Here is a 25,193-nt window from a genome sequence, read left to right as displayed (position 1 = left end):
GCTATCCTAACAGTTGATCAACATTATGACCCCAATCTACGACACGAGAACACTGCTGAAGCAGACACTGACATTGTGGTATGCCTGTTTTAAGTAAATTAAGAGAGAAGTAACGACTTCAAAAATGAAAAATCTGATGAAAATAGAGGTCCAATATCTTGGGTATTTCAATTTTGTTTTTATTAACAATGCATCCCTTTGATAGGATTGTATGTTTCTTTAGGTCATCAATGCCCCCAAAACATACTGTACACATTATACAAGGGAAACCACGATTCAGGCAAAAGAAGAAAAAAAAACAAACAAACAAAAAAACAAATCTTTTTAAATTATAATACAGTCTTGAGGAAAAAATATAAATAACTTTTTTCTTCTCTGGTTGAGCTCACTCTATGGTACAGACATATAATAAATAGATCGGATCTGACATCACTCAGCTGATCTATGAATCATCTCTCTATGAGTCCATTTGTGTAGCAGCATTATAGCAAAAACAAGCCAATGGAAACAGAGATTCCCCCGTTTCCCTGGAAACCTTTTACAAATCCTTTAGTCATCGCACTCCCCCCCTCCTTCTCCTCCTTCTCCTCACTCCTCCTCCTCTTCCTCCCCTCCTCCGTCTCAGCCAATGACAGACAGTGATATTGCATTGTGGAAACAGATTCAGGGGTAATTATATTCCTACAATGTAATGGCAGCATGTAATGGCAACTTATCTTCAAAAACGTTCTACAAGCGAGAAAACACGTTAAGGTGACAAACAGGTTACAGCTTCGCCATGCTTGTTGCACATGCAGTGGAAGTGAAGCACAGAGGTAAGTAGGCGTAGAGTCGGGGGACTGCTGGGCTTACGCTGGGTTTCAGAAATAACTGGGAAAGAGCGGAGTCTGGTACTAAATCTGTAATGAGTTTAGATAACTTATACAACAGAGCACCTTTCCAAAGACTTAAAGGTCCTAAGCAGGTAAAGGATGGCATAAACTAGCATAAAATTACATGCTATTCTCCTTATGTAGGGTGTAAGGGTGACATATATAGTGCTTAGGAAAGTACAATACTAGTGATGTTTGATTGTCTGAGATACAAGAAATAGAAAAGTAATTGGCTGTCTGTGTCGACAAGAGGCTACAGGTTGTAGGAAGTGATGAGGCAAGAGAAGCAAAAGCACATTATCTGGCTAGAGCGGATCGCAGGTCGGGTCGGGAAGTGAACCAGGAAGGCTCCAGATAATAATAATAAAAACAAAAAAAAACAGCAGGACCCTCTTTAGTGTTTTGTTTCATAAGGGGGGAAAAAGAACAAGGGCTCTGAGGAATCACTGGGTAGACACAACAACATGCCTTTTTCATTTCTTTACAGAAAACACCACCTCTGGAAAGAGAGAAAATGTGGATAGACTTTTTTCTTCTTTTTTTGTTTTATTTTTAACACAGCGTGAGTCTTTGTCTTAATGATCCAGCTTGTCCTTAAGCATTATGTTGATGTATTATTATTATTATCATTATTATTATTATCATTGTTATTATTATTATTATTGAGTGTTGCTCAAGATTGCCACCCCATCTGAAAACAGTATTTGGTTAAACTGCTCCCCCTTTTTCCTGTTTAAAAAAAAAAAAAAGTCTGAAACAGCATTAGGCCTGTTAGGTTAAACTTTGTTTACAGATACTGACGTCCTTTGTTTCCAGCTCTTATTTTGCTAGAAGAGAAGTTGAGTGATGACCACCTCCTCATTTTCCTTGGCTGTGGTGATCTGTTTAGAGCAACAGAAACATGCCAAATGCCTCCCTGTCCTTACAGCCGTATGTCTTTCATTCTTGAGTTCTTTCCATGTTTGTAGGGTGGCAGGATTGGGGGCTGTGCAGGGAAAACAAGGGGGGTGAAGATGATCAGGATTCTACAGGAGGGTCAATGTCCTCTTCAACAGGTTTTGGTAGCTTTGTCAGGATCGCCTCTGCTTCCTCAAACATCTGGAGAAAGAGCAAAGAGGATTGTCATAAATGTGATAGAAAGCACAGAGACATTTAAAGGAAAAAAAGGGAAAGGGTGGAATTTTCACTTACTGGCATGAATTGCACATCCTGGAAGAGTTCCTGTATGAAGCGTCTTGAGGTCAGGCGAAACATACAGTGGGCTAAGAGGTGAGAAACCTCGGAGTACAGGCAGATGTCGTCAAACGCATAGGGAAATTTTTCCTTTATCCTGAAGGGAAGGCAGAGATTTAACAGATCTTTAAAAACATGGACAACATGCAGCTCAAAATAAGGAAGTATAGAGAGGAGGAGAAAGAGCTTTACGTCAGTAGTCCTGTTTCGTGGCCTTTGGTTCCTACAGAGGAGCTGAGGTTGATGATGAGGCGGAGCACCTCCTTCCTCAGTAAGACTCGGGAGGCAGGGCCGTCCTCTGATATCGACTTGGCACCTAAGGGACACATCAAAGATATAATAAATATTCATGCCAATACATTTAAAAAAAAAAAAATTCTATGAGTGAAATGTACTGTGTACTGTTCAACCAAACTGAAGCTGCCAATTATTTATTTTATTCTGCAATAAAATATTAAGGACAGATTTTTTTAAAATCTGAAAATCATTGTCACTGCTGCCTACCTCAGCTGAAACAGGCTTAAAAAATAAATAAATAAAATTACATAAATAAAAATAAATCACACTGAAGCCAAATCTTCTGGTTGTGACTGTAAAATGTAATATGATGAAAATATAAATTCAGTGTTATTTGTTGAGGAACTCAAAGTAATATTGAAACATTATTTTGGTGCAAAAACAAAACAGTCTTAACAGTTTGTGGTTATTCACAGTCTCACCTATGACAATGTCACCAGGTGTGAGCGTGCCACAGATTGAACCTTGTGACACAGCAGCATCGCTGCAGCCTGACACCCCAGAGAACTTGGATTGAGGCATCACCTCCAGACGATGGCCGCTCTGGCCTCCCCATTGTGGGAAGTCGACGAAGTCTGGCAGAGGAAAAAAAAAAAGAGAGAGAGAGCGTTACATTCTGGATCAATGCTGAGTTTACGGACTGACCGTGTGATGACTGTGTGTGTGTGTGTGTGTGTGTGCGCACTCACCTGTCCGTGGGTGCGTGCTGTTGATCTGTGGCTGTGTGGGGTATCCGAGGACGCTGGATCCTACACAGTAGAGGCAGTTTTCTTCAGTGTGTTCCTGCAGCCCTGTCTCGTCTAAACCCACCGTGTGGTTCTGGCTATCGCCTCGGGACACGATCAGCTCAGAAATACTGAACTGTGTCTTCAGTAAGGGGAGAGGGGGGCGATCACCTATAGAGGGAACAACCACAGTAAGCATGTAGTCTTACCTCACAAAAACTGCTCTTCTCCCTACATCTACAGCTTCATTTTGTTTTAAAATATCTTCTTTCAAACATTTTTGTCTTTTATTCAGACATCAAGTTATTTTTACCATCTCCGTCACCAAAGAGGAAGCGCTTTCTCTCTTCTGAAGGTGGGCTGATCCTCTGCTGAAAGTAGGCCGAGTCTCTGATGTGGAACATGTCATTGATGTCCATTGGCAGTGCTAGGCCAACGTAGTCATCGTTGCAACCGAAGGTGGCGCTAGAGACCATAGAGCGCACCGAAGAGCAGCGATGCAGAGTGCTTTGATTGATGGGGCTGAGTAGTTCCTCTTTATCAAGAGAGGCGAAGCTCAGAGCCTTCAGAAACCTAGGGAGGGCAAGAGGAGAGGCATGTGAGAGGACCCGGGGGGAGAGACTGGGACAGAAAGGGAATGCGGGGAGTAAGTGGGAAAAAAAAAGAAAGGTGGATAAGAGCACAGAGATGGAGAGTTTGTGAGCAGTGAGTGAGAAGGATGTTGGGAACACAACGGACTCTAAAGCCTTTCATACAGTAGAAAGCTAGCAGGGCAGAAACTACAGGTCACACACTCGCAGCAGTTGTATGTTGACGACTGCCTTAATGCAATGTCACTTTAAAAATACTAACAACAAAAAACTGTTGTCTATAGCTTCACATGGAGAAAAACACCTCATACAAATTTAAATAAAGGCAGGTGAGATTCATCAGAAGTATAAATCTGTCATTTTTCTCCTAGGGAAGATGGGGTTAGAGCAGCGCAGTTAACCTAATATTTCAATCACTGTATGTTTTTAATAGTGGACAGTAAAAAAATACATCAGTGTAATTTTCCATTCATCATTCAGGAGAATTTTGAGTAAAACAAATGCAAAACTTTGGAGCAATTATCTATTTTTTAAGTTTAAAGTAATCAGTTATCTATAACAACGTGTACAGTGATTGTGAAGGAAGTTAAGATGTTAATAAACTACTTGTGTCAGTTAACATACAGTGAAGCAAACAGTAAAGCCACATCCAGAAAGTGGTGCCTTACTGTACATGTGTGTTGATTTTGACTTTATAAAGGCTTACAGCTCTAAGTACAACTAACAGCTGACCAGACTACAGGGGGAGTGTTTACTCACACTGAAGAGTTACAGGAGTCAAAGCAATGGCAACGCAACACTGGTGTAGAGCTATAGTTGTTACTAAAGTAAAAGCAGCGGGGACACGTTTGGATCACATCTGCGCTAGAAGCTACATCTCTACTAACGAGGACTCTTGAGTTGGTCCACCCACCGCGGGACAATTGTGGACAGCCTGCGGTACGGACTTAAGATGTTGGGATCTGGACAGGTATCCCTCCTATCTGATATCCTGACAGACACAGAAGAACGTTCGCAAAATACAAACATACAAAACTGTGATTGCTGATAGACAGAAACCAAAACCTTTCACTTCACACAATATCTGCTGAACCCTCACATAACAAACAATGGAGATGATGGAGATTTGACACATCATTTTAAAACAGTAACACAAGCATTCATGAAGACAAAAGTAAAAAATAAATACTTCCAAGTTGTAACAGTGTCAGTTTTCTGCCTTATTTTCCCTGTAGCATGGTCTTACCTGCGAGGTGTTAGCCTGGAGTCCAAGCTGCCGGTCTTCATAGTAATGGTGTCTGTGAACAGCACATCTTTAGCGGGTGAAGCCAGCGCTTCGCTGTGAGACAGAGACGGGTGTATCCTCTGCTGCTGCAGTCTCTTCAGTGTAGCATAACCCAGTGCGTCCCTTGGGCTGGTGTACATGAAGCTACAGTCAGCCAGGCTCTTGATGGTGGTTACTGACGGGGACTTGAGAGACTGAGCTCGTCGAGGGAGGGTGTGCGAGGAGCCGGGCGGTACCAGAGAGACAGTGGAGGACTTAGACGTGGACATGTGGTTGGTCTGAGACTGGGGGGTGAGGGAGGAGAGCGTTTTGACAGTCTTCGCCGACACGACCGTGTTAAGACTCACACAGTCGGAAGAGTCTGGTTCAGGTTCGGGCTGCTCGGGGTTTCCAACGGTCTCCCTGGACGGGCTGGAGCTCATGGAGCTGATGCCGCTGGTTGTGGTGTCCGTGTTAAAGCTCTGACTGCGGCTTTTGAATTGAGTACCTCCGCCGCCTCCTCCACCCCCTCCCAAGTTGCCTCCACTAGACGATGAGCCGCCGTCTCCTCCTGCAAGGCGCTCACGGCTGCTCTGCTCCCTCTCCCGGCTGGGATGCTCCGCGTGCCCTACCAGACCGCTCAGTCCAAGGCCTGATCCTCCTCCTCCTCTGGCCAACCTGCCTTCCACAAGCTGCTCCTCGGAGCCCCCTCTGGTCCCAACGAACGACGTCTCCAGGCTCACTGTGGGACTCTTCGGCATTCCTCTGCCGTTGTACACAGGGGTGAAGACGTCCCCCTGGTTTGGGGTGTAGACGGAGGGCTCAGTCACTGTCCTGTTTCGCCTCATGCTCCCCGTCTTGAGTTCAGTAGGGGTGCGAGAGCCCGATGGGGTCTTAGGGTCACTGGTGGAGCGCAGCTTCTTGCTGGGGAGGGACAGGGAGTTGAGGAAGCGTGTGCGAACAAAGCGCGTGGAGGCCAGGATTGTGAAGGGGCTGCGGTCCTTGACTGGTTTGGAGTGTAGATAGAAAGAGGGCTCGTCTGACTGGTCCAGAACCTCATACTTGTCATCATCCATAATGTACATGTCTGAGAGAGCACAAGGAATGAATTAGAAACACAAGAACAAAAATATATATTCCAGGATAGATACAAATATTATAAACACAACTAGGTACATTTCAGAAATAGAAGGTTTTTTTGGAGTCCTACATACTTGGTTGAGACTCGCTCTCGCTGTTGTGGCGGGAGCTGGTGGATTCAGAGTTCAGACTGAGCGTGCTCGGTACTGAGGAGAGTTCAGAGGTCAGCTGTGTGTCAACCTCATCTGGAGTGACAGGCCACAGCGTCCTGCGACTGTGTCTGACTGCATCCCAGCCGTACTGCTTCAGCACCTCGCAACCCTGTCTGGTCTTGGAGATCACACCCAGCACATAAACACACGTCCTGTGGATATGAAAGAATGGTTAGTAAACATGATAAACATAAGACTTACTAATGACTGCACATTAGAAATTATCATTATTATTTATAGAGCAGATTTGATTGTGGAAAATCAAAAACAAAACAAAACAACAACAACAAAAAAAATGAAAAGAAAATTTTTCTTCAAATTTTTCAAAAACTGTATTATGAAAATGAAATGTTAAAAGAATCCTGGAGAATTGTTTTAATAACTTTGATGTCTGAATGATCTCAGCATGCTAAGAACCTAATTTTCCCCAGTTTTTCTCTTCACTTTCTATTAATAGAACAATGAACTGCCCTTACCAGTTTACTGTGAACTGTAATGAACATTGTCTTATTTCAGAAGAAAACAGAACTTTTAGATACTTGAGACATGAAATCTTGAGTAGCACACATTGTGAGTATTTTAAAAATGAAAGATGAGCTTTATAGTTGTGAGTGTCCATTTGTGTCAAAAATGACATACCCTCGTACTGATAGCACCTCACAGTGCTGCGCCAACGCGAGGATGTCAGGAATGACATTCTCCTCCTGCAGGAGATTCAGACCCCAATTTGAAGAGCCAATGTTGCCCTGCACAGAAAACAACAAACATTATGACCATTATTATTTTAGTGACAGAGTAACTGCAGAAACACAGACATGAACTAATATCAAGTGTTACTAACCAAAGCCCATAGAGCAGACTTCAGCTGTTTAATGCCCTCCCAGGTGTCCAGCATCGGGGAGCGAACCGTGTAGCTGAGGTCAGGAACCACACTCTGGAGACCGACAGAAAAAGACGAGCATTAGGAGGAAGGGCTGCCAAATCTGCACAACCCCCTAATCCCCAGGGCAACGGAAAGTAGAACATTAAACGGAGAAAGAACCCGGTGTGCTACTAAACTAAGCTGAAGTAGTTACCTGAGCCTCCAATAGATGGCAGCCTGTCTTATCATGGACCAGCTGGCCATACAAGTGCACGGGGAGATAGACATTTGGTCTTTGTAACCTGGAGACAAAAATCAGAGACATTATAAACAACCAGGGGGCTCGGCAGGTTGACTAACAACAATTCACATCTTCGAGTGCAGCTTCTCACCTTTGGTTGCTGCGTCTGACGTAGTTGTCTCCGTCAACAGGTTTGCGGTAGGTTGTTAGTGCTTCGTTGAGCTGCTCCTCTATCAGGTCCACGTACTTCAGGTTGTATTCCTGCAATCCAAAATACATTCAGGTCTCAGTGTTAAACTAAAACGTCTATTAAACTCTTTATTTTACTGTCTGCAAATATGCTCTACCTTCTGCCATTTATCCAGCTGTTTGCTGACGTAGCCCCTCTCATTGAGGTAGGAAAAACCTTTAGGAATGGACAGGAACCTGCACAGTAGAGACAAGATATACTGTGTTTGAGAAGGCACGCAAACACTGATGGACAGTTTGGCATTACATAAAGTGACAAAACATATTATCTGTGATATTCGGTAAATAGTGCCGTTGTGGTGAACACCCACCTGAGGAGCAGCAGGAGGCCTTTGTCTCCCAGGTGGGACAGAGCTGGTTTCAGCTGGATTAGAGCGTGGAGGTTGGCCTGTCAAACAGCACGACACAAAGAGTGAGACAACGGAGGGGCTTGACACACAACAACCACAACCCTCACAAGATGAAAAAACTCTTTTAACATCTATTAAGGGTTAGGGTATTCCACTGTAATTTCAATACACTAGCTTTAAAGACAAATATTATCAATTTCTTTAGACTAACACGAGTATTCATGCCCTTTCAAGCCCTGTCTGATGCTTGCATTTTAACCCATTTTTGAGCAGTCACCTTGTCCTCGCAGGCCTCGTCCAGTATGTCCAGAGCCTCCATGGACACAGTCTTGCTATGGTCGTGAAGCTGTGTGACCAGCAGCTCCATGCCCCAGCTACTGAAGAACTCCACTCCCGCTCGTAGCAGCACGCGGAGGTGCTTGGTGGCATACAGCCTGCACGTCTGCTCAGAGGCATTGTGGGAGAAAGAGGGGACATTATTGATTCCGCCAGTCGTTATATAGAGACCATAAAAGCTGTGCTGTGCGACATGAGGAGTTTTAAACAATCCTAAACAACTGATACCAGCTTCTTAGGTGTTGTTTTTGTTTGTGTGGCTTCCTTACATCAGTAGCAGCAGTGAGGATCTTGGAGAGGATCACTCTGGCCAGACCGTCTCTGCTGTAGTCCAGTGTGGATACAGCAAGTTTCAGCACAGCGTCCTGGTTCTTCACAGAGCACAGATTCAGCAGGCTGCAAAAACAAAACAAAAAAACAAGCACAGACAGTATATTGAGTTTTTTTTTTACAGGGAGCTTGATAAAGTGTGTCCATCACCTGTGCGTTTCTGTACACTCACCACTGAAACAGGCCACATTTCTCCAGCAGTTTGACCCCCTGTGGGTGTGCAGAGAGCGTCCCCAGGAAGAGGAAGTAGTGTTGGCTGAGTGTGGTGAGCAGGCCGTTAGTCTGCAGGCAGCGCTCGGGCTTCAGCCCTGAGGATGAGGACAGCCATGACACCATGTCCTTCACCAGTTCCTCCAGGTAACCCTGACCATCCTGGAGAGAGAAAGGACAAACACGACAGGCAGGTTAGAGAAGTACAAAAAAATAACAAGGACCTTAAAAATAGGAACCTGTGTATGTGTTTGTGGAGACTCTCTTCTAACCTCGTCTGAGTCCATGAGGAACTCGACAAACTGACAGCCGACCACAGTGAGTTGTCTGGCCTTTGGGTGATCCAATGCCAGGCCTGCATACAATTTACTGCTGGGTTTATAAAAGTACAGCAGTCTCCTCACAAACCTGCAAAAAACAAGTATTCAATAATTATCCGAAAAGCACTCAGACTGCTTCACGTGTTTTTATCCGTTTTAATGGCGTGACTGGGTCGTACTTGTGCATCTGTTCATCTTTGTTGTTCCTGAGGTTTACATTTGGCCACTGGAAGAGAAAAACAACATTTAAACATGAGACACAATCCAAAAATGGCAATGGCACATGTGTGTGTGTGTGTGAGTGATAGGCAGTCTGTGGTGCTACATGAGAACAGCCTGACCTTAAGGATGGTGGCAATGAGCAACCAGTTCCACTCCAGGTTCTGCTTGTGGTTGAGAATGTGACTTTCTCTCAGATTCAACATCAGTGCTTCTTCTGTGTCCTGAACGCAGAAACACAGAAAACAGGAAATACTGATTTGACAATGTAAGAAAACAGGAATACAAAGATTTGAATGTAGAAAGTTGTTGCAACTATTTTATTTGACTAATGACCAAGAATTATGCTGCTTAGCAGAAATCAGATATCAGTATTATCTTTGATTTATTAAGGCAATAATCCACTCCAGCCTGTGATTTAGGTGTGAACACAGCTTCTTGAGTTTGAGCATCATCTGCTTTACGTTGTGCCAAACAGCACATCTGTCCTAAAACTGCAATAAACTACATGCGTCTAACCAGTTTTTAGCACAAACACTGAAAGTAAAAGGAAACAGCTTGACCAGCTTTGTTTGAGGTGCTGTCTAATAACTTCAAAGCTGTCTTGTTCACACATTGTTTCTTGAGTATTTAACAGAATGAGACGTTGCGGTTTAAGAAGAAGAAGAATACACATTGGAGCCATTTGCTAATCAACAACAGCTGGCAAACAGCTGTCTTAGCACATTTTCCAAACCCTGAACTAGACCCACTAGTCACTCTTGGATAAGTTGGTGTCTAGCTTGCAACAAAATAACGACAATTTTGGAGTGTGCTAAAACATATTGAGAATTCCTTTAAACCATCTTTATATGTTGGGTTAGGGTTAGGGGTTAGGGGTTAGGGTTAGGTGCTAAAAATGTAAAATATTTAGCAGCATGGTTTATTCTTACCTTAATGACATAGATGTCCCGGTGGGAACGTGAGTGTGACTCTCTGCGGTTATGTGTAGGCACAGACTTGCGGATAATGTGGTCCAGATAAAGACTGTTTGGTTTCGTTCCTCTCTTCTTCTTCTCATGGAACCTCTTCAGGTTGTTGACAGCCGCACTTGCTCGACTGAAACACGCAAAGTTTAAGATATATTTATAATGTTATTTTAAATGATTCACTTCTAGAAATGGTATGTGAGAGCTTTTATGAGGAAGAGAGAAAAATGCAATGTACTGTGCAAGAATGTATAGTCCTGCTAAAAAACGTGTGTTTGTACAGAAGTGCACTCACAGTCGCTTCTCCTGTGCGATGTCAAAAGAGGCTGCCATGTTGATGAGGGTAGGAAGGCAGTGCAGGTGGTGACTGTGGGAATGAGGAAGGATCGTGTTTGCCTAAACAAGAGAGAGAGGATGGTGGAAGAAAAAGCAAAGATTGATACATTTAGTATTATAACAGCGCCGTCATGGCAGCTGTTATAATTATAAGCTGGCAGTATATTATAGAAATATACACACTTTTTTTGTGCGGTGACAAACAAGCCTAAACATTAACAGCCAAGGATTTCTTTAGTGTGCTGGGTGTCATCAGTGGGCAAAAAAAAACCGAACACATTTCCATCTTTTCAAAATATGCCGAGTGTCACAGATACTGCCCCTATTTTTATATTACCATGTGTAGAAGTTCTCCCAAGAGGATGGTGGCTCTGACAGCGAGCTGATCATCACTGCTGGTCACCACTTCAACAAGACCCTGCAGTGACAGACGGAGGAGGGGAAAGTAGGACGTGGCTTAATCGGAGCATCCAAAACTCACAAAACCGCTGCGTGTAAATGAGATGACGCAAAATACTCAGAGGAGTTCAGTCCTAAATGATGTAATTGTATTATTATTTTGCCGTACTAGCTTAATAACATGAAAAAAAAGGAATGAAAGAAAGATTAGGTCGCAGTATACACAGACTTGCATCGGCTCACCTCTAGCAGCCCACTGGTGAAGAAGGCAGACAGAACGAACGCAAGGTAGTTGTCCATCAGATCCGGCCTGTTGTACCAAACAGAGGAAATTTAATCTATTTCAAATTTCACGGTTCATGTAAAGACTGAGCTGACAGATAGCGGGTTACGCTTCACAAAAGTTCAACCTATTCTATTTCTCTGTTCATGTGTCATCTCTCACCTGGAGCGAGCTCGATGGGGTAGGATGACTTTGGCCTCAGCAGCAACAAACCCATCAGACAGTCTCCAGGTGTCCTGGAACCTGGCGGCATCTGAGGTAGACCACAGCAAAGAAAATCTTATACGATCTGTGCACAATACGGACTTATTCTATGTTATAAGATGACCAAAGTATTTTAGTGTAAAACTCTGGAGTACGTTTTTACAATGCAAAGCCAAGCAGCCTTATTAAACTTACACTTAATAGAGCTGTGTATAAAAACACTCAAACTACTGAGTACCAAGATACAGTAGGATGAAGTATAAAAATTAACTCTTAAGAAAAGAAAAGATGTTTTTCTTACCAACACTTAGAAGACCTTCTGTGAAGTCTTGAGTAACAATGGGCACAGGGAGCCTGAATATCTCGTATAACACCTCCAACAAGCCTTTCTGCAGGGCAAATTACATTAAAGCTATGAGATCCGCACACGTGTTAGATATTGCACTAAGTACATTTACCAGCACTCCAAAGAGCACTTCCAAAATCTTAATTGTACCGCTGTGGAACATTATGCGCCAAAAGGCTTGAGGGAGCTCTAGTTTCTCTATGAATCCACAGTAACAGTGATAACATCTATGAGGACTTGATCTGTTGTGGTTATTTGATCCGTCTGTGCCATGACTCCAAATATAAAAAAAACACACATGACCAGAATCTTTCCCAAAGAAGGTGAAAGCCTGGAAAAACTCAGGTCAGTATGGCTAACGTCAATGCAAGTGCTATGTGTGGTGAATGAGAACAGATTGGTGACCATAGAAATGAGTGGTAACACTAAAGCTGGTGGGAAGAATACTTGACAGTCGAGATATTTATCAGTGATTTCTTGGTCGCTTTCGTGGCATTTTCTGAGACATTTTTGCATATTTGCTATGCAGTTGTTTCAATACTCACCCTAACTTCCATATTTGGTATGCAAAGTAGGCCAATTAAAGACTGGATGCCAGAATTTCCAGCCTTGCATAGGTTGATAATCCCTAAGTACAAAAAAAAAGGACAATGACAGAGACATTCAACTGTAAGACACAATACATTTAAAAAAAATTCATATAAATGTCTCACTTAAATAACAACATTTATTTACTATGTTTATTATCTGAGCACTTACCAGACCAGGAGCGGAAAGCTGCAACTATGGCCATTCTACTAGACAAGAAACGCGACTCTCTGTCCTCCCTGTAACCATGAAAACACAAACATTAAAAAAAAAACAGGACACCATGTTCCATGCACACATCATTATTATGATCTCGGTATGGCACTTTTCACACAGCATTATGAAGCTTTTTCATGAAAGGAGCAGGACTGCACCACAAATGTAAGCAGAGCAAAACATGAAAGTCAAGGAGAATCAATAAAAAGGTCTTTTATTTAAAAAGCCCGTCTTTTCAGAGTGACTTAGCGGATTATCATGACTTTACCCTGCTCCACTTTACCCTCGGGTGAGTCAATGTGGAGTCAAGTAGCTCTGATAATAAGGGTCACATCACAAAAACACTATACAAACCCTCAACTCTCTCAACGCATGATGTTACCAATATAGGAACACAGAAAACAGTAAACAGATGGAAATGTCAGAACACTATCTTTTTGTTTCTACTGTAACACTAACACTCTTCATACCCCACATACACACACACGCACATACACACACACTCACTTGAGTTGCCCTTCAGCCATATCTGCGTTGTGACGGTAGTGAAAATCTGTAAAAGGCGCGAGGATTTGCTGGAGAACAGAACAAACACACACACACACACACACATGTAATGCACATATAAAAAAACATTCAACTTATTATTTGTTCTTTTACAAAAATAAATGAAAAATCTTTTAAACATTTCCATAAAACCTCTTGCAGAAATAATTAACCTGTCTCATATAACATCTATTGGGCTATTATGAGTGCGGTGAGGAGATGTTTCTTTCCCAGGTGTCTGTTTACAGACAATGAAGCTTTAGAGGAACGTTGTAACTGATTACTCTAAGCTCCATGGGAAAGAGACGGGCAGCCTACAGCTGCTAATCCTGACTGGAATGACTCCCAGGCTCATTTATAAACAGCCACTTCCTCTCAATTCATATCTGTGTGTGTGTGTTTGTGAGTGTCTCTGTGTGTGTACCTCCAGCTCGACGTCGACGCGCACGTACTGCCGGGTACGTGGGTGGTTGAGTAGATGGAGGATGGTGGTGATCAGAGCTTCATTGATGCGGCTCAGCTGACAGTCAATCACACTCTTGAGGATGGTGCTGAGGCCTCCTCGTTTGGCCACCACCTCTGGGTTCTTTAGGGCTACAGTCAACAACAAAGAAATATTAGAGAGGCTTTTTGTATTAATTCAAAGCAAAATACGTATTTTTCAAGGTTTTTTCTACCCAGCTCAACATGAAAGTGCCCACAAAAAGATGGGAGAGTTATAGCTTCCTTTTACATCTGTGTTGTGTACCTCCATCTCAACAGGACTCACCTAGCTCACAGACGATGGCGATGGCTGCGCGGACCATGCGGTCTCGCTCTTGTAGTCCATCAGTTCCCACAGCGATTAGAGAGTTTGCAATAGAAGTGGGGAAAAGCATCGCATTGACAGTGATAATCTGCAGAGGGAGGGCGAGGGAAAAAAACAAACAAACATGAGTCATCAAATACGTCTGGACAAACAGAGACAAAAAAATAACCTGAACTTTTTTTCGGAGAATGCTCAGAGACAGAAACAGAAGAGAGAGCAGAGAGAACAGATGAGACAAAGGTAAAATGTGATAACATAAACGTACATTTGTGATCAGGCTTTATGTCATGAACACAAGGGTTGTATTACTGCTTGTATGATTAGGGGTCTTCCTGAAACCAGAGCCTGCCTCGGTGTGTGTGTGTGTGTGTGTGTGTGTGTGTGTGTGTGTGTGAGAGTGAGTGCGAGTGTGGGTGTGATGAAGGTTTACAGTAAACTACAGAAGAAGCTATAAATATCCTCGGCTGCAGACTCGTGCAAACCGTCCACACACTGACACTGCTGCTAACCCAATGATCTTTGCAGTGGCATTATGCTGGCACAAGCCTGAGCAGTGAGAGCAGTAGGCACATTCCTCCAGCGAAGTGACAGCGACTCTACAGATCAATTAAAGAACCTCTGAGGATAAAAAGGAACAAAACACATATATACATATATAATCTCACCTTTCGAACTAGTCTCAGAGCCTGAGTCCTCTCCCCCTCATTGCTCTGCTGGATGTCGATGCATCTACACAAAACACACAGGCATAATTAGTTATGTCCTTTAAGTAGGAGAAAATAAGTGTGATTGAAGTGTTGCATTTCAAAAGAATCTGGCACGTACACTTCTACCCTATATTAAAAGTCAGTCTGACAACATCTATCCACCTGGCTCTTATGGACACAGCACAACTCTCACCTGGCTATCAAATAGTCCACTTGTAGTCTGAGGACCTTCTGCAGCACGATGGTGTCCCTAATGAGGTAGCGGAGTGCCCGCAACCCTGCAGCACGCACTTCCTTAGCCTCATTGAGTAGAGCTAACCGTAGACTGTGGATTAAAAAAAATAAAATAAAATAAAATAAAAAAATCACACACTTGAGTGAGTCGAAAATGCCAAAATAGACAACGTACACATTTAACAACCTTCTTTTATAAATTCCAGCTGCTCCTCAATGAAAAACTTGTGTTTAAAATTCAAAATACAGACAAACACAGACAAAAAAGGCAGGCAATAATCAACCCAATAGGTCATCAATGTAATGGGTTGATAATGCTTGCCTTTTTTTTAGCAATTTCATTTGCTACACAAACTACAAAGCGATGATTCTGACACAGAGCTCATTTTGAGAAACGAACATGGTGTACTATCACTCAATTACTACTTTCAAACAACACTTACCAAACGATGATTTCTTCGTATGTAAACCCAAAGTTTTCCTCATGGTGGCCAATGCTGCATAACAACTATCACACACACAGACACACAAGAAATACATGATTTGATTCATACAGTGATGGTGATTGGCTCAAAAATAAACATATAGCTGGTTATTGGGCATCATGATAGCAAAAGGACACCTCAAACTGTTTATATCCAAACTAACCAACAACACAACACTTTCCTACAGGGTGCTGCAGCAGCCGTGCAGGCGTGTCTGTTACATGCTGACTTATTTGGAGGAACCAAATCGTGAATGGATGAATGTTTTTGCTTTCGCTGGTGGTCGATGGAGGTTATAATTATGAAAGCGTCAAGGCAACACATTCACAAGTCCAGTCCTCGGTGGAGGCTTATGTCACCTCTTGCGTTTCTTGATTGAATGTGCTTGATGATGTCGGAAATGTATGTCGCCACAACAGAAAGAAAGTGAGTGTTTGACTAGTTCTGTAATATTCTTCCTCTCACATCCAAACTGTACGTCCCATTTTCTGCCTCATTCCCAGACGGGCCACGAAAATCAACCCTGTTTTCAGCATGAATTGCCACTTTAAGCAGTTCCCCTCGCAACAGATCCTCCATCATTAACGGAGGGCCCACACACAGCTGGCGTATACAAGTTTCACATTTTATGTACACAAAGGCAGTTCGTTATAAAAACAACGAGTCTTTGTCTGTTTCAACTGCTCAGCAAAATCCAGCAATTACACAGACTAAAAAACAATGAGCGGAGAGCAGAGAGCTTCTTGGGGAAAATTATGCTGCAATTTTGGAGCTGCCACCTTTCTTAGAGGCGCTCCAGCAGTACCAACAAGTCAGAGCCGCTCTGTCACAGCAGCTCAGTGTAAACTCGCTATCATGACGCAGCACAATCAGGAAAGTCGACGAGTGAATTAGACAGGTAGTTTTCTGTGACTTTTTTCCCTCAGTGATGCATGCTCCCCTCTTCTCCGACATAAACCGCAGAGGAAAGCTAGAGAGGGATGGGGTGGGATGGGGTGGTATGGGATGGGGGTGGGGGGTGGGGGTGTTGTTGCTGGAGTAGGGGGTTGTTTTGAACCAGCTGTGATGTCACAGCCCAAGCAGGCAGGAGGAAGGGAAAGAAGATGGGGGAGAGGGACATGTGACACTCTCCAGGGGGATTAGGTCACCCTCCCTGTCCTGGAACCCTTATAAGGAATCAGAGGCAACAGACGTACACACACACGCACACACACGCACACACACACACACACAGACACACACGTCATGGATATTACCCTGCTGTCTTGTTGTAAACAAGAGAGTTAGGTGCACCAATGACAGACTCACACTCAAGCCTTCAGCCTGCTTCGGTGCCAGCTGCCAAGTTTTCTGAAGGCCGATGCTCACTGTCTGCAGGGCACTGGCGATCAATCCAAACGTGGTTTAAGGCAGCAGGTCGATCAGCAGAAACCAGCAAATATTTTGACAGGGATCTATGCCCTGGAGGAGGTGAGCTGGCCCATTGTGCAAATGCTTTCAACATTTTTCAGTGAGATATAATGGTGAGCAAAAATATTGTGCTCAAAGTACAAGAAGCTGCGATCTTCCCCTTATACTTTCTTTTCTTCTGCAAATTATTTGATAATCTTCTATATCCTGTTTTTCCTGTTCAGAATAACAGAAAGGTTTTTGAGTGTGTCCCTGTATGTGTTAGATGGAAGTCCATCACAGTGAGAAAAACACCTCTAAAATCTAAAAACACTGCTTACAAGTGACAACTTCCACACACACTACCCTTTTCAAAAAGTTCTCCATCCGCACTAAAACAATAGGAAAACAACTGAATCTCTTCTTCTTCCTCCTCTGCTTTTTTGCAAACAATAAATCTGTGCAACACATCATCAAACACAGTGAGACAAACAGAGTAGGGCAGGGCGATATATTGATAGCCTGAATTAAGACTAAATATGGAGTAAGTGTTGCCTATTCCTGGTTTTAAAGGCTGCATTACAGTGATGTGAACTTACCAGATTGTTTTGGCTGTTCTAATATTTGCTTAGTCATTATATCCACATTACTGATGATTAGTTATCAAAAAATCTTATTGTGTAAATAGTTTGTGAAAGCACCAACAGCACCTGCAATATTGTGGCGAAATCAATAGGCATTGGGTTAAAAATATTGTGATTTTTGCTTTTGTCCATATCGCCCAGCCCTAAGACAGAGCCTGAATACTTGGCCTCTGTGATCTAAAGCAGTTCTGTCACCTCCTACAATCTCTAATCTCTGATGTTATGTTTCTTTTGAGCTGAACACACATTAAGTTGCTCTCTAACATTTCTTCATTAGTACCATTGACATTACAACAAAAACCAACACAAGACCGATCATAATACATCACTTGCCCTGTTCGTAAATGTATCATTCATATACATAACTGTGAATGTTTCAAACATTCGAAATCTCAGGTTTCAAAGTCAAAGTGCTGCTGTTGGTGCACATTAGGAGTGCTTTCCCATCCCTAGAGCTCCTGTTACATTCACTGTCAGCATCACAATGACAGGCACAGCTAGGCCTGCTGGCAGCAACACCAGAGAGGAGAGGATCAAGGAGAGGTCAGTGGTGACACCACAGAGGAAGAGGGGCACAGACAGTCATCTTTACAGACACCTAAACAGCCGCCATGAAACGTCACATGTCTGAATTAACGGGGCTCTCCGATTGGTCTTTCGGAGATAATTTAAAGCAATTTTGGCACTTTCACTATTTCTCAGTGTTTAACTGATGAAAAACTGGCATAAAAAGCATCACAAATCGACAGTGTTACCTTTGTAAAGTTGTTCAGGTGGCCCAGTTTTCGCATGTTACTGACTCCATGCGGTTTGGCCACATTTTGAAGGATTTCACGGAAGTTTTCTGATGGTTCTGCGGGACAAAGAAAAGAAAATACAATGTAACCAAGACAAGCATTAAGCATTATTGCCATAATATTAGTCTGTGAACCGTAATTGATATGTGTCAGGAAGGAAGTTGTTTTTAATTTAGTGTGTGCACTAAAAACAAGGTCTAGACAGCAAAAGCCAGACCAGAGCGGGGAAGTGTTTTGTGTTTTCAGTTCCTTTCAACTATTCAGTGCATACTTTAATGCTAAATGTGCTTGACACGAAACAAGCTATTCTTAGGGAGGATTGTTATTTTAGCAAGAATCAGTGTCTGAACGTGTTCAGCAGCTCCAGACGCTGTATTTCAACTGAAAGGTAAATGCTGCAGAAACTAATAAAGCATCAGTTTAAAGAGATGCATACAATACTTAACCTAACAGTGACCATCTACCGTGATTTACAGTCTGCATAAACAGGTCTCGATCATTGACAGCTAAAACCTGAACTTGACTGATCCTCCTGAAGTTCCTCGAAACACAAGGAAAGAGGGTGCCCACCTTATGACCCCAGTGAAACGTTTACCCTAGGAATGATTGCTGATTATAATACGGGACTGTAAAACCAAGTCCTATGAGCTCACCTGTCAAATAGTAGAACAGTAATATTATGTAATTAAGAATATACATTTTCTTCAAAAATGCTAATTAAAACACATAAGAAAAACAATTACTACAGCAATCTCCTGAGGACAGGATTTACAAACATAAATGTTTAAAAAGATAATCTGTCTATCATCTATAATGGATGGATTAATTTTTTTATCCACATCCATGACGAAACAGCTGACAGATAAAGTGTCACTTACGGCTTATGTTTAGGGGGGGGGGGGGGGGTTACCATCATGTAATGGACACAAAGATACAGTTGGTTTTATAAAACAGCCCTAATTTATGTATTTAGACAGTTAGAATAAAACCAGCAGAGATGTGGGTGCTAAAGACTGAAACAGTCATGTAAACAAACTGTTGTGCAGTGTTGCTGCTGGATGAGTAAAAAATGTGAACAGGCTGTGCAGCTGTGCATCAGTTAGAAGAAAAGGGAAAAAACACTCTGCGCACTCTGTGTGCTTTTTAAATGCTACTCAGATGTCTCTCACACAGCCAGCGATGACCAACATATGACTGTAGCACGTATGGCTGGCTGGCTGGATAAATAACAGGCTATGTTGCTCACTCACAGACCACAACAACACAGCGTCGTCATGGCTGCTGGTTAGCTGGTGGCTGCTAAATTAACGTTAGCTCGCCACCGCCACTTATGAAGACATTGCTCGCAGTGTTATAAGACGAACTGCAACAAGGGGGACCCCGGAGAAATGGTAATAACAACGGCAGGACACTGTGTAAGTGTTTTTTCGCTTCACAGGGCTAGTGTTGATGGCTGCTCATCCATTTTGAGATGAGATGAAGCCTCTCTCTCTCTCTCTTTCTCTCTCTCTCTCGCTCTCTCTCTCTCACCTCTGCTCAGATCCAGCGGTACGTTCTCCTCCCCGCTGTCATTCCGACCTGTTCAAAAACACACACCACGGACACGCCGGGGTCATCACATGCATCACAACATCTACTTTCACAATATCCCCTCAACACAGACACCACTGAGCCGAGTTTGTTCATGCTTACCTCGCATCCGAACACTCCGGATAGGACGGCCGCGGAAGCTGGCCGCCATGTTTCCAGGAACATACACACACGCAACACCGGAAAGTTCGTGGCTTCTCGCGAGAAAAAGATTAAAAAAAATACAACGACATAGGCAGCCAGCAGCAGGGCAGACCTCCCATTGAGCACAGATCAGCACACTAAAACTATGAGTACTTAAGCAGAAAGAGTAGATCACTATATTTACAACACTGGATTAACAGGAATATTATTTCTCTTGCAGACAAAAGGATGAAGCTCAGTTGTGAGGAATCTGATCTAAAAATCTTTCCTGTCACTTATTTGAAAAAAGGATATCATATGGTAATAAATGCTTCTCCTTCAGCTGAAGAGGTGCCACTCTGAGAGTCAAGAGCTACAGGAATTGGAAACTACCTTCTATGTTAGTGGAGCAAATATTGTTATTAGTCACAAATGAACTCATAAACATGTAAGAAATTATTTCTGCAGGAAAAGGACAATTATTCCATGTAGGAAATGTATGTGGGCTCACATTTTTCTCATATATATATCTCATATACATTTGTTGTCCCCATCAAACTTTAATAGATATCTTACCAACAAATTAATCACAAGATTTGAGGATATTGATAACAGACACAACTAAATATCTGTTTTATGAATGTCAGTATACAGTGTCAAATCATTTGACACTATTATTATTATTATTATTACATACTATGTTATGAGAAAAAAACCCGAAAGTTCAGCAGACTGTCAATGTATTAATTTTACTGGGAACATTTCACATCACTCCGTTTGAACTTTTCATGATGGAATTTTTTTGGAAGGTATTTTGAGTCTATCCAACTTAAAAACAATAAGAAATGTGCACATAGTTACTTTGCTCCAAAACTAAAAAAAAAATCCAATTTTATTGCCGACCTTTACTGTTAAAATATTTTTCAATTTATTCTTTAATTTTTTAAAATTATTTTTATCCTTTGCCCTGTTACCCTGTGGACTGTATCAACAAATTGAAAATGAGGTCAGGTCCTTTATGTTATCTTTATTTCATTATGATTCATAATTGATTGGTTTCCAAACTGTTTGTGGTGTCACAAATCATGCTCGTAGGCCCACTCATTAAATATTGCATTTTCAACAAGCACAGAGAAACTACCCATTTTCAGTAGATGAATGTAAAAACAAACTGAGAACTGTGAAGCTCAAACATCCAACTGTAGGAACAAGATATGTAGCCTGTTACACATAGACTCATCTTTAAATGTATATTAGTGTTCATACTTCTATTTATATTCTGCTTTTTTGTACACAGTGTTTTATCATGTCGATATGCATACACATTGTACACCCCACTACACAGAAATGTAAGTGACTGTCTCTCCCTTTCTTACATGTCTATGTTTATGTTTATGGTTTAATGTTCATGTTTATTTTTTAAATTACAACAGGTTGCAACATTACATTTATCACAGTCATGTATTGATCATAAATCATATAATAAATCATGTATCAATTGATTATGTATTGATGATCAAGAAAATGTACAATACTCTAAATGATACAAACAAGTAATTTATCAGCAATATACAAACACTGTATACTGTGGGATGTTGAAATCTGTAGTATCCAGTAATCTGATCTGTGCTCATCAATATTGTAGATCAGCTGAGTTCATAGACAGTCTGTAGGAAAAAGGAAACATTTCTTCTTAATATTAGCTTTTTGTTTGTTTGTTGTTACATTGAATCCTAATAACATAACATCCATAACAAGTGAAAGTCCTGCATTCAACATTTTGGTTGAGCATAAGTATAGAATTATCATTTGTTAAATGTACTTGCAATATCAACAGTAGAAGTACTAATTATGCATATCAACTGATCGTGTTTTATAAACTGATTGTATGTTTTCTATGCAAAATCGTAATCTGCAAATTGACTCGTAAGTATAGCTGTCATATAAAAAGTAGTAAAATAAGATATTTGTGTTACATACCTTCTCCGATGTCATCATAAATATCACACCTGTGTAAATAATAATCAGAGAGTTAAATAAACATTTCTCTCACTCATTCTTAACCAAAATTCCATATTATGAGCTTTAAAAGGTAGTATTGGATTAAATTAGTTTATACAAGTGTTCAAGAATGTATTTCAACTGTAAAACCAACATGGCAACAGGTTATAATGGTTGCAATAATCATATTAACCACTAAGTGTCACCAACACATAAGAAACATAAATTCACTTCTTCAGGATTTGAATTGACTTCAAGTGACACTCGCCTTTGTAAGCAGTATTTCTTTTGAGCCTGACTGAGGAACATATCAATTCAACCTAACACTTGATTCTGTCAAAGAAAGTGACTTTAGTGTTTTTGGTTAAACACTGACCCCTAGTGTCTCCTATACTGTGGGCATACTTTAAATGCACCCTCTGTGCTTTCTACTGTAATAAATGACCAAATCTGACCCATCCATTCAAAGGAAATATAAAAAAAGGACTACCTTGTCTCCAGATCATCTATATCATCATAAATATCATCCTCCTTAACCACTGGAAAAAAGGAAAATGAACAGTTATGATTAAATAGAGGCCTTATTGTCATACTTTCATATTGTAACACATTCAAATGACTTACAAAAAATCCAAGCTACTTACAATTTTGTGCCTCAAGCCCACTAAAAAGGAGAGAAAGCATAAAATCAGCAAGGGATAAAATGTGCGACTGAAAAGTTGCATGCATTTTTATCTCTAGATGTAGGTATCATGTTTTGTACCTATCAACTAGTGTTCCGATGTCATCATAATCCTCAGACTCTTCTTTAGACTGAGCCCCGTCATACTGCTTTAAATCACTATGGCTTGTATCAACACGCTCATTCTGCACATAGTCATCTGAAAGAGCACAACACGAGTCATAGACCTGTGCAGTTACTGCTAGGATATTATCAATACTGAGCACAAGGAGTTTGTTAGTAACTTGAGACAATTAATGGTAGCCTTCCATATTCCTGGCCAGCACTTTTTCCTCTGGGTTACCTGCATTGTGGGTGATCTCCTTTCCTCTCCCTTTCCCCTTCTCAGTCTCATGAACAGGTTTTTTAATCTGTTTGAGGACAAGGAGACAGTCAGTCATCAGTTTTTTGACATATGTTTGTTCAAAACAATTTATGCGGGGTCTCTGTTGTTCATGTGTTTGTAATTTGCTCTGCACAATGCATGAAATTATAACATGAAATTACTGATATATTTGTGTCACAGTGTATCTAAATGTGTTTGTATATTAATTAAAACAATTAATTAAAAAAAAAATCCAGAAAGCAGGCTTGTGCATTTACCTGAAACTTCTTTGCTTCTCGTTCCTTCTTTTCTTTGACTTTCTGCTGTTTTTTCAGTTTTGTTTTCTCCCTTTTCTTTGCTTTTATGTCTTTCCCTTTCATTTCCTCTGAGCCAGTGGTTCCTTTTGGCTCCTAATTATCATTATCATTCCATCAAATTTTAATTAAAAACACCATTTTGGTACAAACGTTATAATGAAAACATTTACTGGAGCCACTTACTGCCTGTTTCTTCTCTGCGGCTTTGTTTGTGTCCTCTTTTCCACTATTACTTTCTTGATGGGTTTTAGATTCCTCTGCTTGTTTTGTCCTGTGGAAAGATTAAAAATAGTCATGTTTTCACTCTTAGACAGTAGAGCTTGACATGAGGGAACATGTTGCCTAAACATCCTTGATGCCTCAAGGAAAATGATTGCTTTTGAGAGGGGTAATGCAAATAAATTAAAATATATAGTACACATAATTATGTCACACATTTCCTCACCATATTTTTGCAAGTTCATCTTTCATTTTTTTTCTCTGGTCAGTCTGTAGAGAAAATAAGGTTCAAAATGATGACGAATAACAGATGATATAATTGCTACAGTATTTGAACTAACCACTGTTGTTTTCCAAAAGTAATCTAACAAAAGCAGTTATTACCTCTGTCCTATTTGAAGACTGTCCTGTGGAGACAATGGAACAAGTCATTCAGTGACCTTTAATTGATTTAATTTGCTTTTGTGCATACAATGTTGCATATAACATTTTAGATACCCCTGAACACCTGACTGATTGAAATAATAGAGGTTATATATAGTGTTTTTTTTAAAAGGGAAGTGGTGGAGGAACCTTTAGGGGGAACTGGTGGAGGGTTCGTGATGCAATCATCGTAGATCTCCTCATCGACCAACTGTTGGCACCTTGATTATGAAGAGAGATTGTGTTACATTTTTTAGACAGATTGGAGCAGATAGTGCATTCACAATTTTCTATCTAACAGTATCTCAACTCTGCAATATCACCACTTACAAAGCAGCTGCTTGGTTTGATGACGGGCATGAATGTAAAGGTGGTCGTGGAATCTTCATCCCTTGTCCTATCACATGAAAATGCCATCATAGTTTAACACATTGAACATTAAGATGCAGTTTACATATTTGAAAGAGCAATAACTTATAATAGTCTAACAGCATTTATCACTGTATCTCACCATCATTCAGAGATGTTCTGTTTCTTCCAAACCGATCAATGTTAACAACTGGAGGTCTGTCAGGCTTTGAAGGAGGACTTCCCAGATTAAGTATATCAGGAAGGCTTCTCCTCATTGGAACAGATGGGTCAGTGCTCTCCAGTTGAAATTTATTTTGACTTCCAAATGTTGTTGTATTGTTCAGTTTCTGAGATTTCATCAATGCATTTTTGGAAAGACTGGGCTTGAAGGAAGTGTCAGTGTGTCTGAGTGATGATGATCCCAAATTCACTATTAGGGGGGTAGCTGCGAATATACTCCTAAATTCAGGCTTAGGAGTGTGAGAGCTGCTGGCTGTATATGCATCACACGATAGATTCTGCTTCAGAGTAGATACTATGCCCCGCACAGATGATACATCGCAGTCCTTTTGTTGGACAGCCAGTTTACTAGAAGCATCTTGCATAGACTTGCCTGTTTCGTTGAATTGAGTCATTAGACCGATATATGCTGTATGACTTTCCTGTATACAGAGCGAAATGAAATAATTCGTGTTCAGTCTAAAAAGTATGATACTTTTTTAAAATAAGTGACATTTTTCTACTTTTAGGAAAGGAAAAAAAGGAAAATCCCCAATTGTTAAT

General features: G+C 41.2%; 1 protein-coding gene across 2 annotated transcripts; it reads right to left on the bottom strand.

Annotated features, from left to right (window-relative positions):
• Positions 1–168: 168 nt before the first annotated feature.
• On the bottom strand, positions 169–20,081 carry LOC133979163 (rapamycin-insensitive companion of mTOR-like). Of its 2 annotated transcripts, none has more exons than XM_062417629.1 (37): positions 20,033–20,081; positions 19,871–19,918; positions 18,299–18,396; positions 15,469–15,533; positions 14,985–15,116; positions 14,750–14,813; positions 14,046–14,172; positions 13,701–13,870; positions 13,238–13,305; positions 12,686–12,753; positions 12,472–12,554; positions 11,882–11,969; positions 11,539–11,629; positions 11,337–11,403; positions 11,032–11,112; positions 10,654–10,754; positions 10,323–10,488; positions 9,513–9,614; positions 9,351–9,397; positions 9,124–9,259; positions 8,814–9,013; positions 8,581–8,707; positions 8,253–8,417; positions 7,937–8,013; positions 7,724–7,802; positions 7,528–7,637; positions 7,350–7,437; positions 7,115–7,207; positions 6,913–7,019; positions 6,196–6,425; positions 4,964–6,068; positions 3,441–3,748; positions 3,092–3,298; positions 2,825–2,977; positions 2,298–2,421; positions 2,064–2,202; positions 169–1,970 (listed from the first exon to the last, which is right to left on the bottom strand). In XM_062417629.1, the coding sequence occupies exons 1-37, from the start codon at positions 20,079–20,081 to the stop codon at positions 1,890–1,892; spliced, it is 5,244 nt and encodes a 1,747-aa protein (XP_062273613.1). In that variant the 3' UTR covers positions 169–1,889. The 2 variants fall into 2 exon arrangements, with proteins under 2 accessions (XP_062273613.1, XP_062273614.1); XM_062417630.1 differs by having other exon boundaries at positions 3,441–3,700.
• Between the last annotated feature and the right edge of the window lie 5,112 nt (positions 20,082–25,193).

The sequence above is a fragment of the Scomber scombrus genome, chromosome 4 (genome assembly GCF_963691925.1).
Source record: "Scomber scombrus chromosome 4, fScoSco1.1, whole genome shotgun sequence".
In the NCBI taxonomy this organism is placed as follows: Eukaryota; Metazoa; Chordata; class Actinopteri; order Scombriformes; family Scombridae; genus Scomber; species Scomber scombrus.
This window is presented reverse-complemented; position numbering and strand designations above follow the sequence as displayed.